At 33.2% G+C, this 16,294-nt stretch overlaps 1 protein-coding gene across 1 annotated transcript in view; it reads left to right on the top strand.

Moving 5' to 3' along the window:
• LOC145292193 (cilia- and flagella-associated protein 65-like) overlaps window positions 1-16,294 on the top strand; it is a 2,765,874-nt gene that overhangs the window by 1,837,766 nt on the left and 911,814 nt on the right. Inside the window, exon 27 of the mRNA XM_080138498.1 lies at window positions 923-991. Coding sequence (XP_079994624.1) covers window positions 923-991 — 69 coding nt within the window. The remainder of the gene's footprint in view (window positions 1-922; window positions 992-16,294) is intronic.

Below are 16,294 nucleotides of genomic sequence, written 5' to 3'. Positions count from 1 at the left end.
ACAAGAAATGAGTTCAGTTTATTCACCTTTATTGATACTATTCTACGTTAAGAAGCTACACAAACATTATCATTTTAAGTACCACTCTGCTCTATTCTGGTTCATTTTAGTAGTGTTAAAATCACTTTTGAATCACACTCGATATTTACAGAAAATATTGTAAGCTTCACAAAGACGCATAAAGTATTTTAGTGCTCGTATTTTTATTACAAAATATATATCTGAAACCATTTTCAAGATATTATATTACATGTAAATATTTGATTATTTTATAAAATTTTGATAATCTTTGCTTTCCCTTTCCTCCCTTTATTTTAAAAAGTTAATATTATTACCTCTACCAAGATAAAAGTGATTTTTGCCGTCAATTTTGATTATTTCTGTACAGTTCACCGTCGCTGAACCAATCATTCCTAAAGTCGGTCAAAATATTGGTCATGGTCAAACTGAGAACTGGGTTAATTTTATGATAAAGAAGTCAAAGTTTAAAATAAAGACCTCGAAAAATATCACACTTTTGGTGATAACTTTAGTTGTGGTACTCATAGAGACTCACTGTTTGGTTCATATTGTAGTCAATGAAGTCCTGCATCTTATATGATTGTACCAACGAAAAGTTCGGCCATGGTCAAAATTTTGTTGAAATCTAAACTTCCGAATTTTCTAAATTTGATGTAAGAATTCGATGTACTTTGATAAATGTAACGCCATCAAAATTTCGAGAATATTTCATATGGAGAGGTAAAGCTCCTCCTTATGATTTAAGACAGAGAAGTGCAGTCTCAGGATTGAATTACTTTGTTGTTTATATAATTTAATTCGATTTTTCCCATTTTAAATTGATTTATTATTGTTTATGCCTACCAATTTGCTTCCGTTTAAAATATCTTTTAACATAAATATTTTATTTTTTATTTTTCAGCTTAAATTCCTACTTTAGTTCTGACCCATCTTACCAAGAACTGATGCTTTCAATGGAAACCCATAAAACGTAAATATTCATGAGATTCTGCATCACTTTCTACAATTCACACATTTTTAATTACTAATACTTGAAATTAATTCTTTTCCGCTAATCTATTGTTTGTATTTTATTTCTTGCCAACACCTCAACTTTGTGTAAAATAAAAAGCCTCTTAATGAATATAGTGATACACTATAAGCCAAATACTGTTGTGAATAACATGGAATTTACTCTAATACTTATCCGCTGCTCAATACTGACTTTATTTTCTATGTTTATGCCATAAAACTTGATTACAGCTTTCTGTTCTTCCAAAAATAAAATCGATCAGAATTGTTTTGGGGTTGGGTGGATTCCTCATTCATGTTAAAATGTAAAAATCGGTATTTGATTTTCAAATGAAAGTTCTGGAAATCTGTTTTTAGGGTTACTCTAAACTTTTGTTGCAATTATTATGTAGTCGTTTGCTGTGTGACTGGTAATATAGATGAAAAACAACCAATCACAGGCGAACTTTTTAGAATCTTCACTGAACACAGCAGCAGCGGTTCTTTCAAAGTTCCTTCCACTTTTGGCTGTGATCTTCCGAGAAGCAAGTTTGTTTACTGCTCTCTCTCTCTCTCTCTCTCTCTCTCTCTCTGCTTGCAAGGTTAAAATTTCAAATATAGCACAAAAATCAAAGCTTTCTCTTTTAACAAGTCAGCCTCAACGAACTCAGAAAATGATAAATATAAGAATTATTAAAAGGGCACATTTTCAGAGATCAGTTCCTGCAAATACCAATTAGTTGAAATACAGCTTCCTTTCTTTCATTCTTCTTTTTTCCTTCTTCGAAATGCAAGTTTTTTTTATTACATTTACATCTGTATTGTGTTCTCTTTTTCTTGGCAGCATCATGATATCTTTATTATCAACATCCCAATACTTTGCTGACATTAATTTCCCAAAGTTTATCTATTAATGTGATAAAAAATGGAATCTTTTATTCATATGGTCAAGAATTCAGTGATTAATAATTCTTTCTGAACATTTTACGAGTGATCATTTTACATTATATTATATTAAATTGAACCCCCACATGAAAATCTAAAATTAAAAATTGAATACAGTTTGTTTTTCCCAGGAGCTTGACATGTAATATTATGAAAAAAAAATCAGAACTTATTTTTATTTTTTCCGTTAACGGTGTGAGGGAAAAGGTAGACTGTTATCAACATCTCTTTATACATTATAATCAAATTGACATTGCAAAATTCCTTTCAAAAAACAAACATCTTTGTATTGTTATTAGTTAAATATTTTAGATTATGAAAATTGCATTCACGAGTGTCTTTCATAACACATTATTTTTCAAATGGTTGAATATGCAACAAACATTTAAATAATTGTATAAATAAAGAAAAGTTCAGTGATGTTTTTATGGTTTGCTTAACATTGTGTCAGTAAAAACTTCAATTCTTTGTAAAAATTACAGAAATGTTTTTCAAGTTTTACCTATGTTTTCTGCAGCTAATCAAAGCAGACAATCTGTTACCACATCAGTAGGCCACAAATTCGCCGACTACAATCCCATGCTGTAGATTAACATCCACCGCCAAAAACAGGACTGCCTGTAGGATGTGAGTTTTGATCTGTGATGCACTAGGACGTAGAACAGGGTCTTGGTAACTCAGCCATTTTTCCACTTTTTGTCTTTCGATTAATAGCTGGTCACGTCTTAGTATGAGAGGTTTCAAAAGTAATGCTTCCAATTTTTTATTCCGCCCGAAGGGATCAGAAAAGATTACGAATTGAATTGTTATGATGACTGGATTCATGCATTCATGACTTAAAAGTTGAATCTCTTTGTTGCAGATATTTACGGTGTGAGACTCTGAGAAAGCAACTCCTATAATGGACATACGTCAGAAGCAAAGATGTGTCTTTTTTTTTTTTACGTGAAGGCCACCACTTATCAAGGCCCAGAAGCCATTCGAGTATAAGGATTATTGCATGTACAGTAATCAATGGGATAGTGTTGTAGTATTTGTTAGTATATAGTGTCATTACTTAAGGGGGTGGTTCATCAGGAATTTGTTTATGTTGGAGTTGAAGGCATCGAAGTTGAAGTTAGGTGGGAAACAGGCAAACGGAAGAGAGTTCCACAGACATGCAGTTCTAAGAAAGAAGCATTGTTCATGGAATCTACGTTTTGATTTAGGCACAGATAAAGAGTGGAGAAAATAAATTGACAATGGTTTCAGCCAGACGGGTGTTTCTCATGAAAGATTGGCGAGGGGGACCAGAGATTGGAGTTCAGAGGAGCACTTGCCATGGAAATAACATAAAATAAAGATAGGCTCACAACGTCTCTTCTGTGGGAGAGAGGTTGCAGGAAAGAGAAAAGGGCATCCCCCACTAGGCCACAAAATCTATTTTTACTCTGTCAAGGCAGGATAGGCTGTTTTTAGCAGCTCCTGCCCAGATGTGGCAGCAGTATTCCATCCTTGGATGTACTTGGCTTTTATATAGATAGAGAATTGCATCAGTAGTGAGATATCTTCTGGAGTGGTAGAAGGATCCCACCATTTTCCCAGCGACCTTGGCCACAGACTTGATGTATGTGTTCCATTTCAGAAGTAAAGGTCAAACCCAGAAGCTTATCAAAACATGGGGCCTCCCCTAGACGAGAGCCATCCATTTCAATTGATGCCAGATGGGGATCAGAGCATTGATGATGTAAAGATAGGAGTTTGGTTTTAGATGCATTAAAGGTAACCAGCCACCTCCTCCCCCACTGTACCATGCACTCAAGATCAGAGGAAAGAGAATTAGAGAGAACTTTGTCATTTACGGCCTTTAATGTGTTTCCATAGATGGTCGTGTCATCAGCATAGATGTCAACGAATTATTTAAGTATGTGTTTTTGGAAGTCATTGATGCAGATCAGGAAGAGAGTTTGGCCCAGGATGAACCTCTGAGGGACTCCAGCATTAATACTGCAGGCCTCTGATTTCTGTCATTGACTTCCTGAAAAAGTGCATAGAGAATGGTGGTGACTATGTAGAAAAATAAATTCTGGCGCACAAGAAGTTGCTCGTTTCAATGGTATCATTCCCGTCTTTGTCACTCTTCAACTTTTTTAGTTAAAAAATAGGAGGCTTTACTTTTAGAACTACATACCAATAAATTCATCCCTAGTCTGATCTGGTGCTATTGGCTTCCTGAGACGAAATGCACCTACATCGACTTCTGTTTTTGTTTTCTATTCTCTTTTGTAAAACTTAATTATGTTCTACAAAAACAAAAATAAAAATAGCAGCTCCTTCCCCTCCCTCCTCCTTTCTTTTTCCTTCTCTACTTCCCGGTTGGCCCTGTCGGTGGGGCATTAGAATACGCTGACTGCCCCCCTGCAGAGGGTAAAAGTCCCTGTTGGCCGTGGGTGGCAACCCGTGATGCCTAGGAAAAGGATTCTGGTGGCTGAGCAACTGATGCCTAGGGAAAATAAAAGTATCATTTGCAATACTCCACTTGGCCTTGCACTAGGCTAGACGGGCGGTCGGAAAGGCCCGATCCGATCAATCAGCTAGTCATGTGAAGCCCTAACACTTAGACTGAAAACGTCAATTATAACATTTAAAAAAAAAACAAAAACAAATTTAATCTAAAGATAATACAACATCTTATTACTACAAACATAGATAAACCAGGTAAGTGTTAGAAGGCGATGGCAAGGGTCAATCAATTGATGAGACAAAACCACACAACTGCTCCCTAACCAATGTTTCTATCAAACTGGGAAAGAAGAAACTAAAGGAGGAAACAGGAAATGATGGAACAAACTCAACCAATTGAGTATACCTTTTTTGTATTCCTGGGATGAAAGGGCGAATGGGTATTCCCCCCTAACATCTCCCATTTTCGGGCTCCGAGGACGGTGGGGAGCAAAAGAGATGAAAATCTAAACAAACTTCTATGGATATAATAAACCCAAATAAAAAAACCCAGAAACCAAAAAAATAAAACAAATCGAAAAGAACCCACTCTGACGTAACCAGCTCAGACAATGAGCAAGAATATAACTATGAAATAATTGATAAAGAAAAATTCCCAAGATTCATATTAATCGAAACCTTAGAAGGAAAAAAGATCAGCGATCTGTCTCCATTCTTAATTGAAAAAATACTGTCCCAAAAACAGCAAAAAAAAAAAATGAAAAATAGTAGTCTACTTGTCACAGTAGACAACTATAAAGACGCAAAAACATCTTAGAGATGGAAAAATTCTATATCGATAAATGCAAAAGTTTTACCCATGAAAGATTAAACACATCAAAAGGTGTCATAAAAAGCCATGAATTAACCTTGGCTACAGCAGAAGAAATAGAAAATGCCCTGAAAACAGGGAGTAATCAATCATGTTCGAATAAACATAAAAAGGAATGGTCAAACCATACCTACAAAAACCTATGTACTAACATTCAATACACCAAAAATTCCCAAAGAAATAAAAATCGGATATACAATAGAAAAAGTAGAACAATATATACCAGCTCCTTTGAGATGTTTCAAGTGTCATAAATATGGACATAACAGAGAAACATGCAAAGGACAGAAAATATGTGGAAAATGTGGCTTAAAAGAACCTAACCACACTGAAAGTGAATGCCCAAACAAAACAAAATGCCCAAATTGCCAAGAAAAACACCCAGCATACTCTAAAATATGCAAAATCTTCAAAAAAGAAAAAGAAATAGCTGAAATAAAATACAAACAAAACGTATCCTTTCCTGAAGCAAGGAAAATAGCAAGCTCTCGAGAAAAAATAAACACTTATGCAGACATCACAAAAATTTCAAAGCAAACCCACTACCAAGACCTACTTAAACTAATCTCCGAACTCAAAAATCTAATTGAAACTTTAAAAACTAACCAAAACAAAAAAAACAAGAAACAAATACCAGTATCTTCTAAAACTCAGTCAAATGATCTAAAACAAGTCCCAAAGAACAAAAAAAAGAAACCCGAACAACAAAAACCACAAATAAACTGTGAAAGATCCTGAATTCGTTTCGCAACTACGGCAGTTGATTAACACACACATCAAACTTCTAAAGCTTGAATTCGTTTCACAACTACGGCAGTTGATTAACACGCACGTCGAACTTTTAATCACACTGATGCAGTTGATACACACTGTCGTCGATCTTCTGAACATACTCCTTTTATTGTCCAAGCGTTCGTCATCAGCCAATTGGCGGCCAGAAAAACAGTCACGTGAGGCCTGATGTCATCACTCAATAATCTTACAAAAACCACAGCTGCCATTTTTAATTTCTGCCCTCCCTGTGATCCTCCCAGCAGGTAAGACAACACGCGCAGACACGTGGTCGTTTTCTTCCTTCATTCTGTTCGACTTTACAGATCCAAATCACGAACAAGGACAAAAGAAGAAGATAAACACACAATATCTGGAAAGATGGAAACAGAACAGGAAAACACAAATCCTCTTTCCAAAAACTAAAACAAACAAAAAACAGAAATAATATTAATCGAAAACGAAAATAAATATGAATTGATTAAAATCGAGAGTCACAGAAATAAATTTAGCTCCAAAAACAGAAATGACCAGGAGGAAAAAATGGAGACTGAGGAACCAAGCAGTTCAAGTAAACACAAAACAAAAACCACTCAAAACACAAAAAATCAATAGAATACTAGATATAAAAACCTAAACAAAAACCAAACAGATAAAAAAAAACGAACTTATTTATGCAAATGAATAAAAACATCATACAGTGGAACTGTATAAAACCAAACTACGAAGAAATAAAACATATAATAGCACAATTGGCCAACAGCGTAATTGGCCTACAGTAGACTCTTCTAAAAGAAACAGACACCATCAACTTCAAAGGATACCACAGTTACAACCAAATAAATAGATTACAAACAGATAATCGACCAATAGGTGGCACCTCAATTATAATAAAAAAACAGATACCACATATAAAACTACAACTCCAAACAAACCTTCAAACAATAGTAATTAAAGCTACATTCCACCGACCAACAACTATTTGTTCAATCTACATTCCACCTAAACATAAACTAAATAAAACCGAAATTGAAGATCTGATAACACAACTCCCCACACTTTTTATATTAATGGGAGGCTTCAACGCCCATAACAAAATGTGGGGATGTGAGAATATTAACCAAACTGGGAAAATCATTGAATCATTACTGGAATCACCTGAAAAAGCTATATTTAATGACAAAACACACACATACATGCACTCAAGCACAGGAACGACATCAGCTATTGACCTAACACTATGCTCCCCCACAATATTTATGGACTTCCAATGGGAGGTACATAACGACCAGTGCGGCAGTGATCACTTTCCAATTTTTCTCAAAACCCAAGAACCTGCAACAGAAGAAACAAAACCAAAATGGCAAATCTATAAAGTTAACTGGACTGAATTTAGCAAACTTTTTACAAATTTAATTTACCAAGAAATAGCTAACAAACCAGATCCTATGTTAGCTTTCACCAATATGCTAAACGAAATAGCAACCAAGACAATCCCAAAATCTTCCCCTAAACCACATCCAAAATCAACGCCATGGTTCACAACAGAATGTAAAGAAGCAATAACCAACAGAAAAAAAGTGCTAAAACACTTCAAACAACATCCTACAAAACCCAACCTCCAAAATACCTATGATCATGAGCAAAAGCGTGCTATATGATAAAAAAAGCAAAAAAGAAACCTAGCAAAACTATATTTCCAAATTGAACAACAACACGCCATCAAAAAATATATGGGAAATGATAAGAAAAATAACTGGAAAAAAATCTTGGAACACCAATAAATAATATAAGTACACCAAATGGTAGACAAATTATAGACAAAAAAGAAATAGCAAACATAATCGCAAATGAATTCAGCCGAAACTCATCATCCAACCACTACTCCCCCAAATTCCAAAAATATAAAAACAACTTAGAAAAAGAAAAACTCAACTTCACAACCAATAACAAAGAATACTATAACATCTCTTTCCCTATAACAGAACTAAAAAATGCAATTCATAAAAGTAAAGATACAGCTACCGGTCCAGACGACATCCACTATCAATTTCTAAAACACATGCCAGACACATCTCTCAACATTCTCTTACAGATAATTAACAACACATGGTGGACTAACAATTTCCCAAAACACTGGCTCGACTCCAATATCATCCCAATTCCTAAAACAGGAAAAGATCACTCCAACCCTACCAACTATCGCCCCATCGCCCTAACAAGCTGTATATGCAAAACAACAGAAAGGATGGTCAATACAAGACTAATGTGGCATTTAGAAAAATATAACCTCATCTCTACACACCAAAGCGGATTTAGACAAAATCAAGGTACTAACGACCAACTTATTCGACAAGAAACATATATTCGTAACGATCTAATAAGAAACCATCACATGGTCTCAATCTTTTTTGATATCGAAAAAGCGTATGACACCACGTGGAGGTACGGAATCTTGAAAGATATTCATAATATGGGAATCAGAAGAAACCTAGCAAAATTTATTCAAGAATTCCTATCCCACAGAACATTTAAAGTATGCTTAGGAAATATAACATCAGATCAATACACACAAGAAACAGGGGTACCACAGGGTAGTGGTACTATCTGCCACCCTTTTTCTAATTAAAATCAACGGTATAATCGAAAATGTTAGCATGGGATTCGAAAAAACATTATTTGTTGATGACTTTTCAATAACTTGCTCATCACCAAATATGCCAACTATCGAAAGACAAATGCTCATTGCCTTAACAAAATAGATCTTTGGGTTAACCAAAATGGATTCAAAATGTCCAAAAGCAAAACCACATGTATCCACTTTTGTAAGAAATGAAAATACCACCTTGACCCACAGCTCCAACTAGATGGACAACTAGTACCAGTAGTACAACATACCAAATTTCTAGTGATCATTTTTGATAATAAACTAAACTTCAAGGAACGCGTTAACAAATTAAAACAAAAATGCTTAAAAGCAATAAATATCTTAAAAATAGTATCAAAACTAGACTGGGGAGCAGATCAAGCTACAATGCTCAAAATATACGGCTCACATATCAGATCCAAACTGGACTATGGTTGTGCCATATACAGCTCTACTTACAAATCCTACAAAAACAAACTACTAGCAATACAGAATCAAAGTTTAACACTTAGCCTGGGAGCCTATCGAAGTTCACCAATGGAAAGCCTGCATGTAGAAGCTCAAGAACTATCCCTGCATTCAAGATGGGAAAAACTAGCGTTACAATACGCAACAAAACTACAAAGCAACCCTGAAAACCCAACATACAAAACTACCTTCAACCCACAATGTACAAACTTTTATTCAGGGAAACCAAAAGTATACCCTCCTTTGGGCATAGAATTAAAGAAATAATACATCAAATCAATGAAAACCCGGACAATATAATTACTCAAAAAATAAACGACAGACCACCATGGACATTACACAAACCAAAAACCGACCTAACACTTACTACTTACAAGAAAAACATTACAAATAATATAACAAACAGAAGCAACTTTGGAGAACTAAGAGAAAAATATGCAGAATACATAGAAATATACACCGATGGGTCTAAAACTATAAATGGAACAAGTGCAGCATGCACAGATGGACAAAATCAATATCAAATAAGACTGCCCAACGAGGCTTCAATATATACAGCCGAACTGCAGGCCATCAAAAAAGCTCTCAAACACATCAAAGACATCAACGAACAAAAATTCATAATATATACAGACTCCCTATCCTGTATCATAGCCCTTGAAGAAAACCCTAAACACCCTTTTATCACAGAAATTATACAAGAATACAACGAAAAAAACAATAAAAAAGTTATAATAGCCTGGATACCAAGCCATGTCGTCATCCCAGGAAATGAAAAGGTAGACAAACTGGCTAAAGAAGCCACAAACCACCAAATGAAAAAAATTAAAATACCACACACATACCTAAAAAGAAAAATCAACGAATATATAGAAAACAAATGGCAAGAGGAATGGAACAAATGCACTGCAAACAAATTGCACGAACATCAACCAATAATTAAAAACGAAAAACAAAAAAAAATTTAAGGGAAGAATATAAGAAATTGTACTAAACCAAATACGAATTTGACATACAAAATTAACTCATTCCTACCTAATCAAAGTGGAGGAAACACCAAATTGCACACTCTGCAACCAACAACAAACAATTAAACATCTACTGACGGAATGTAGAAAACACAAACACACTTGGGAGAAATATTTTAAAACAAGAAACATTAGAAAAGTGTTCCAAGAAGTGGAGCCCTAACAAATCAAACTATTAAAAAAAAACAAATGTATTCAAACTCCTATAAAGTAAACAAGTAAAATTCATTTTAGAAAAACAAATCTCTTGCAACTAAAACAATTTTTCGGAAAACATAAAGCATCTTGCTTCAAAAGATAAACTTTTCAAGAAAATTAAAATATTTTTACAAGAAACTGAAAACCTATTATATCAACAAAACCTTTTTGACATTAAATGACCCTTAGAGGTTGAAATGCCGTTAAACAAACACACTCACTCACCCAGTCTGATTCTACAAAAAATCAAAACCTTATTTCTCCTTTTATTTTCTTCCCAAATAGATACTACAAGACAGTGGCTGTTGTAAATCATACTGAAAGCAAAAAAGATTATCAATGAAAATTAGTAATGTTTTCAAAGTATAATGTTTCCGAGGGGATATTTATCTCCCTCCTACAGCGGAATGATGTGACAAAAAGGTCAGAAAGTGGGATTGAAAGGCCAGAGCCCAAGAGAAGGAGCAGTCTGGCTTGCAAAAAAAAATGAAATTAAATGGCTAATCTGGCTGAAATTTTGTATTGATCTTTATCATGATGAGGTGCAGCAAACTAAGTATTATGGTATCCATTCGATGCTGAGTAGGGTTAATAAGGATTAGTATTTAAAGCAAAAATGAGCACAAATTTCAACAATATTCAGCCATCAATTTGGCATAAAGCACTCATTCTAAATCAACGGGCTATAACTTTTTCCCGTTTTTAACTGGATAAAAAGTCTAATAAATTTATATTTCACAAATATCTTAATTAAAAATATTTTTGGTAAAAATCGATTAGTATGCATTTTCTGGAACAAAAATGAATGCAAAATGTCCCTCAAGAAAATCAGGGTAGATTCATGCAGTAATTTATTACACTAATTTTAATCATAAAAAATAGGATTCATTTTTGTAAAGAATATTTTTCCATTTAATGTGCAAGAAATGATATATGACATAATATGAAAAAATATTTCGATAAAATTTATATTTACTTCCAAGAATCTAAATATTGAGATGGTGTATTATGCAGACAGAGCGAATGTAGACAACGTGTCCCCGGACTGTATTTACCTGTCTTCCGATAAATTATCAAGGAAGGCTAGAATGAAATAGCGTATCTGACAGAAAATTTATAGAGTAAAACCAAACAAAAACTAGATTTGCAAACTAGATTTGACTGTTTAAGCACAAAATAAGTAAATGGACGCCCTTCCATAAATAAAAGTGTAAAAACAATCTTTTGCAGGGTAGCCATGGGGATAATGAGATTGTTATAGTTGAATTGCTTATCCAAAGAGTTAATGGCTACAAAGTTTAGGCGAAAAAGACAGAAATGACTCCAAGAAAATATATTTAGCAAAACAAATACAGGAAAGAATGAAACTGAAAAATATACACAAAGTTTACGATTGAGAAAAGTATGTTTCTTGTTGTTCAGACAATAACGGATGCTGTCATGTTCTGCGCATTTCTTTTTTGCTACATCAGTTAGAGGCAAAAATATTGCATAGTTTCAATAATAGCTAACATTTATATATATATTTTTCAACATCTATACAGCTGTAATCTATATTATATTTCTCTTTATCTGTCTATCTGTGCGATACACTTTTTCTCTGAAACTACTGGGGCAATATGGTGCAGCGAAGTAAGTAATATGGTATCCATTTGATGTATTGTAAAGGGATCAGTTTATAATACAAAAATGAGCACAATTTTAAGGGTTTGTATTACTATGCACATAGATTCGAAAAATTTGTCAAATAACTAATATATAACAAATAAATCTTATCAAAGGCAAGATAAGTTACTTTCTACCTAACTGGATAATTTTTTAGTGTTTTTATTTGATGTAAAATGTTTATTCAGCTCGAAAAACATACAGTATTTACCGATGTATTGGAAAATTACAAAAGGCGCCATACTCTCTGTTGAACACGTGAGGTTTGGGAAAAGGAGTTAAAAATAAAAAAAAACTATACAAAATACTATTCGAAACTCGCCCAATATATGTTACCGTGACATAAGCTGACATATATTCGGTGGGTTTTTAACAGTATTTTGTATAGTTTTATTTTATTTTTAACTTCTGTTCCCAAACTTAACATGTTCAACAGAGAGTATGGCGCCATTTGTAATTTTCAAATACATCTGTAAACACTTTATGTTTTTGAGCTGAATAAACATGTTATATTCAATAAAAACACTAAAAAATTATCAAGTTAGGTAAAAAAAAGTAACTTATCTTACCTTTGATAACATTTATTTGTTATATATTTGTTATTTGAAAACTTTTTCGAATCTATGTGTATAGTAATATAAATCCAAATTTAATCATCAACAATCAATTTGACATAAATCAATCATTCTAAGTCAAAGGACTATAACTATTTCTCGTTTTTGATGAGTTAAAATGGCTAGTGTATATATATATATATATAGAAAAGCATTTCAACCAAGGCATGAAAATTGGAAAACAAAATGTTTTTACTATAGGCTTTAAAAATAAAGGTATATGATTCAATTTGAAATTTATTTATCTTCAAATTGCACTTTTATAAATTTTACAAAGTAAGGTATAAAAATTTAATTTTACTTAAATAAAAAAATTAACTTGGATTTATTTTATGTAATGTATATTCTGTTGCACTTTTAAAAAAAAATCATTTCAAATTTATATCTATATCATTAATTGCTTGATGGAAGATAATGACTTTAAATTGCAACAAAATGTACATTACATGAAATAAATCCAAAGTATTTTTTTGATTTTATTCTTTACACTTTTCAAAGTCATTACTATCGCCAAAATACACTTCATGTAGCCAAGCAAACAAATTGCAATTTTCATTTTTTAGCTGCAAGAGTTTGCTATTAATAAACAATGAGAAAATTTACTATGCATGTTCTTCTTTTCTTGTACATGTAGACCTCCAATCGTTAATGATTAATTGTAATCACCTCGAGTTCAGTATTCTATTCAGTAGGTAGGCATTGTCACCACTGAATAGGTTATTTTTAAACACTAAAACGATTTCTAACTGTATCACACAAATAAATATTTTATCCTGGCATGTTTCAAAATAATGTTCTGTAATGAACGTTATGTCAACTTAACCTAGGTGTAAGTAAACACCTTAGAAAGAAGGAGGAATTTATGATTAATTGTACCCACTCTAAGTTCAATAGACTATTCAGAAGTATCACTTATCACATCTGCATATTGAAATTTACATTGAAGCATAATATAAGCTCATTCAATTTCTCTCTTTCTCTGCTTCTGTGTTCAGTTGCTTGGAAAAATTTTGCTTTTTACTAATTATTTTCTTTATTTTGTTTTTCTTAGCCAAGCTCAACAAGAAGCACCTCATTGATTATTTGGTTCTGCAGGTGTGCATCTCATATGCATCCAGTTGCCAGATAAGGCGAATAAGGCTTAAGTTCTTTGCAAAGCATGTTCAATTGGGAGTTTACACTTCAGTGCAGTAATTTATTTTATTTATGCTCCCGTAATCCTCTTTTGCGTTAGTCATAAACTGGATCAGCCTGTTCTCCAGTATATTGTAAACATTTCTTCAATTATTATTTAAATTTTGGAGAAATAATAAAAAAAAACAATACAACGCAGTAAATCTGACACAACTTTGATGACGTAATTATTTTGCAAAGGATTTTGAAAATGCAGGCATTATTCCATTTTCAACAAACCGAGGAAAGTCACATTACATGCTATAACATTCTGTTTTTAAACTGACATTTTGTGATTTTTACATTAGGAAATATAAATTAATATAAACATTTATAAAAATATTTGTTACATTACTATGTATATATATATATATATATATATATATATATATATATATATAGTCATCCACATGCAGTACTGTTTCGTTGTATCACACCTCATCAGTGCAGCTAGACTCGCACCTTTCCTTAGCTGGTGATTGAACCTACAACCATTGCATTAATAGTCGGCAGTTCTACCCACCGGCCCATGGGATCGGTGCTAGCAAATGACCTTAACAAATCTCCATTTAAATAAACACTCGCCAACCACTTTCACAGTGCTCGAGCTGCTTGTTTATTTACAAACAAACAAACAAACAGCGAGCCTTGCTTTATAGCCAATGAAGTAGTAGGGGAGATACATTTATGACAGTGCTCTACCCAAAGAGGGGGGCTTAGAATATATATAATCATCCACATACAGTACTGTTTCGTTGTATCACAACTCATCAGTGTGGCTAGACTAGCACCTTTCTCTATCCAGGGATTGAATCTATAACCATTGTGTTGATAGTCGGCAGTTCTTACCAACCGGTCCATGGTATATATATATATATATATATATATATATATATATATATATATATATATATATAGGAAAAGATAGGTGTTGTGTCGTCGCACAATAGTAAAAAGAAGAAAATCAAGTCGAGGTTGGTTTAAGGAACAAGTGTATTTAACATGACAGGTACAAAGGTAGGAAACGGGTATAACTGACTTGCATGCAGCTAGTCAGTGATAGTACTGTCGCTTCTTCCATCAGTGTAGGTATTACTGGCACTATATATAGTGAGCACCGGTGTAATTTCCCTTTTGTTAGAAAGGCCGGTGTAACAATAGAGATATAAGGATTAAAGTTACATAAGAACTTTATTACATTATCTTGTCAATAAGGTTAAGGACGGCTACAATAAGTGAAAGTGAAATAAGGGAAGGGGGGCTCTTTAGGTCATAGCATTTCACATCTAAATGTTTCTCATCAATAGAGGAGAAAAATCATCATTATACAAAAGCATAGGCAAAGTAGATACCACCGATTTTAAATAGATTTTAGATTAAAAATGGAAAAGTTAGCAGGGATACAATGAGAAGGAAGGGAGGTGAAAGCATTAGAAAAATTTCAAACGCAAAAGAAAGGGGATACGGAGTAGGATGGGAGTTGTGTAAAAAAATGGAGAGGATAGCTATAACCTTTCTCTTAGTCTGTCTGCCTATATATATATATATATATATATATATATATATATACACACATATGTATACATATGTGTGGATATGGATATATATATGTATATGTGTGTGTATGTGTGTTTATATTAATTTTTATTTGCTTCTGTGTACAATGTATGTACCTGTGTTACATTTGGCACTATACTCGCCTAGTAAATTATACTTATATTTATTTGTATCTATTTATATGTATCCCACCTCCATTTCTATATATGTATGTGTTTGTATGTGTGTGTATGTGTATATGTGTATGTATATATATGTATATGTGTGTATATATGTATTTATTTTTCCCTTACTTTCATTTTTACTGTTATTTTTACCTTTATTATCCTATTATTAGTATCGCTCTCTGTAACTATTATAATCTTTATTACTTAATATTATCTTTTTTTTAATACTATTACTACTACTACTACCACTTATATCCATGAACTGAATTTCTTCGCACAGTTCATAACTATCCAACCCATGCCCGGTAAACTTTTAACTTAATTTTCTCTCATAGACATTTGCAGCAAATGCATTTAAATAAGTAATTCACCTAAAGTGGACGTAACTTTTGCTTACCTTAAGAGGGCGCATCTTAGTTACCCCTCCACACCAATTCGAATAAATTCTTAATATTTCAAATCTAATATGACATGACGACAATCGAACGACGAAACCGTGGTAACTACCCATCTGTTTCATATGTATTTCCCTTTCCTTATTAAACAGTTAACTACCCTTCTCCCCTCTCCACATACCCCTTTCCCTCTCTCCATCTCTCTCTTTCCCCATATACTGAAAATCCGTGGCGTGTCTGGTTAAAGTTTTTAAATTCAACCTCACCCCCTTTTTTCTTTTTCGTTTTCTTCTTTAGTTATTAAATCTTAAAAATTAAATGTTGTCGAATCTAAATGAAGAC

The sequence above is a fragment of the Euprymna scolopes genome, chromosome 13 (assembly GCF_053919585.1).
Source record: "Euprymna scolopes isolate OS-2025 chromosome 13, ASM5391958v1, whole genome shotgun sequence".
In the NCBI taxonomy this organism is placed as follows: Eukaryota; Metazoa; Mollusca; class Cephalopoda; order Sepiida; family Sepiolidae; genus Euprymna; species Euprymna scolopes.
Note: the sequence above shows the minus strand (reverse complement) of the source record. Positions and strands in the feature narration are given on the sequence as shown.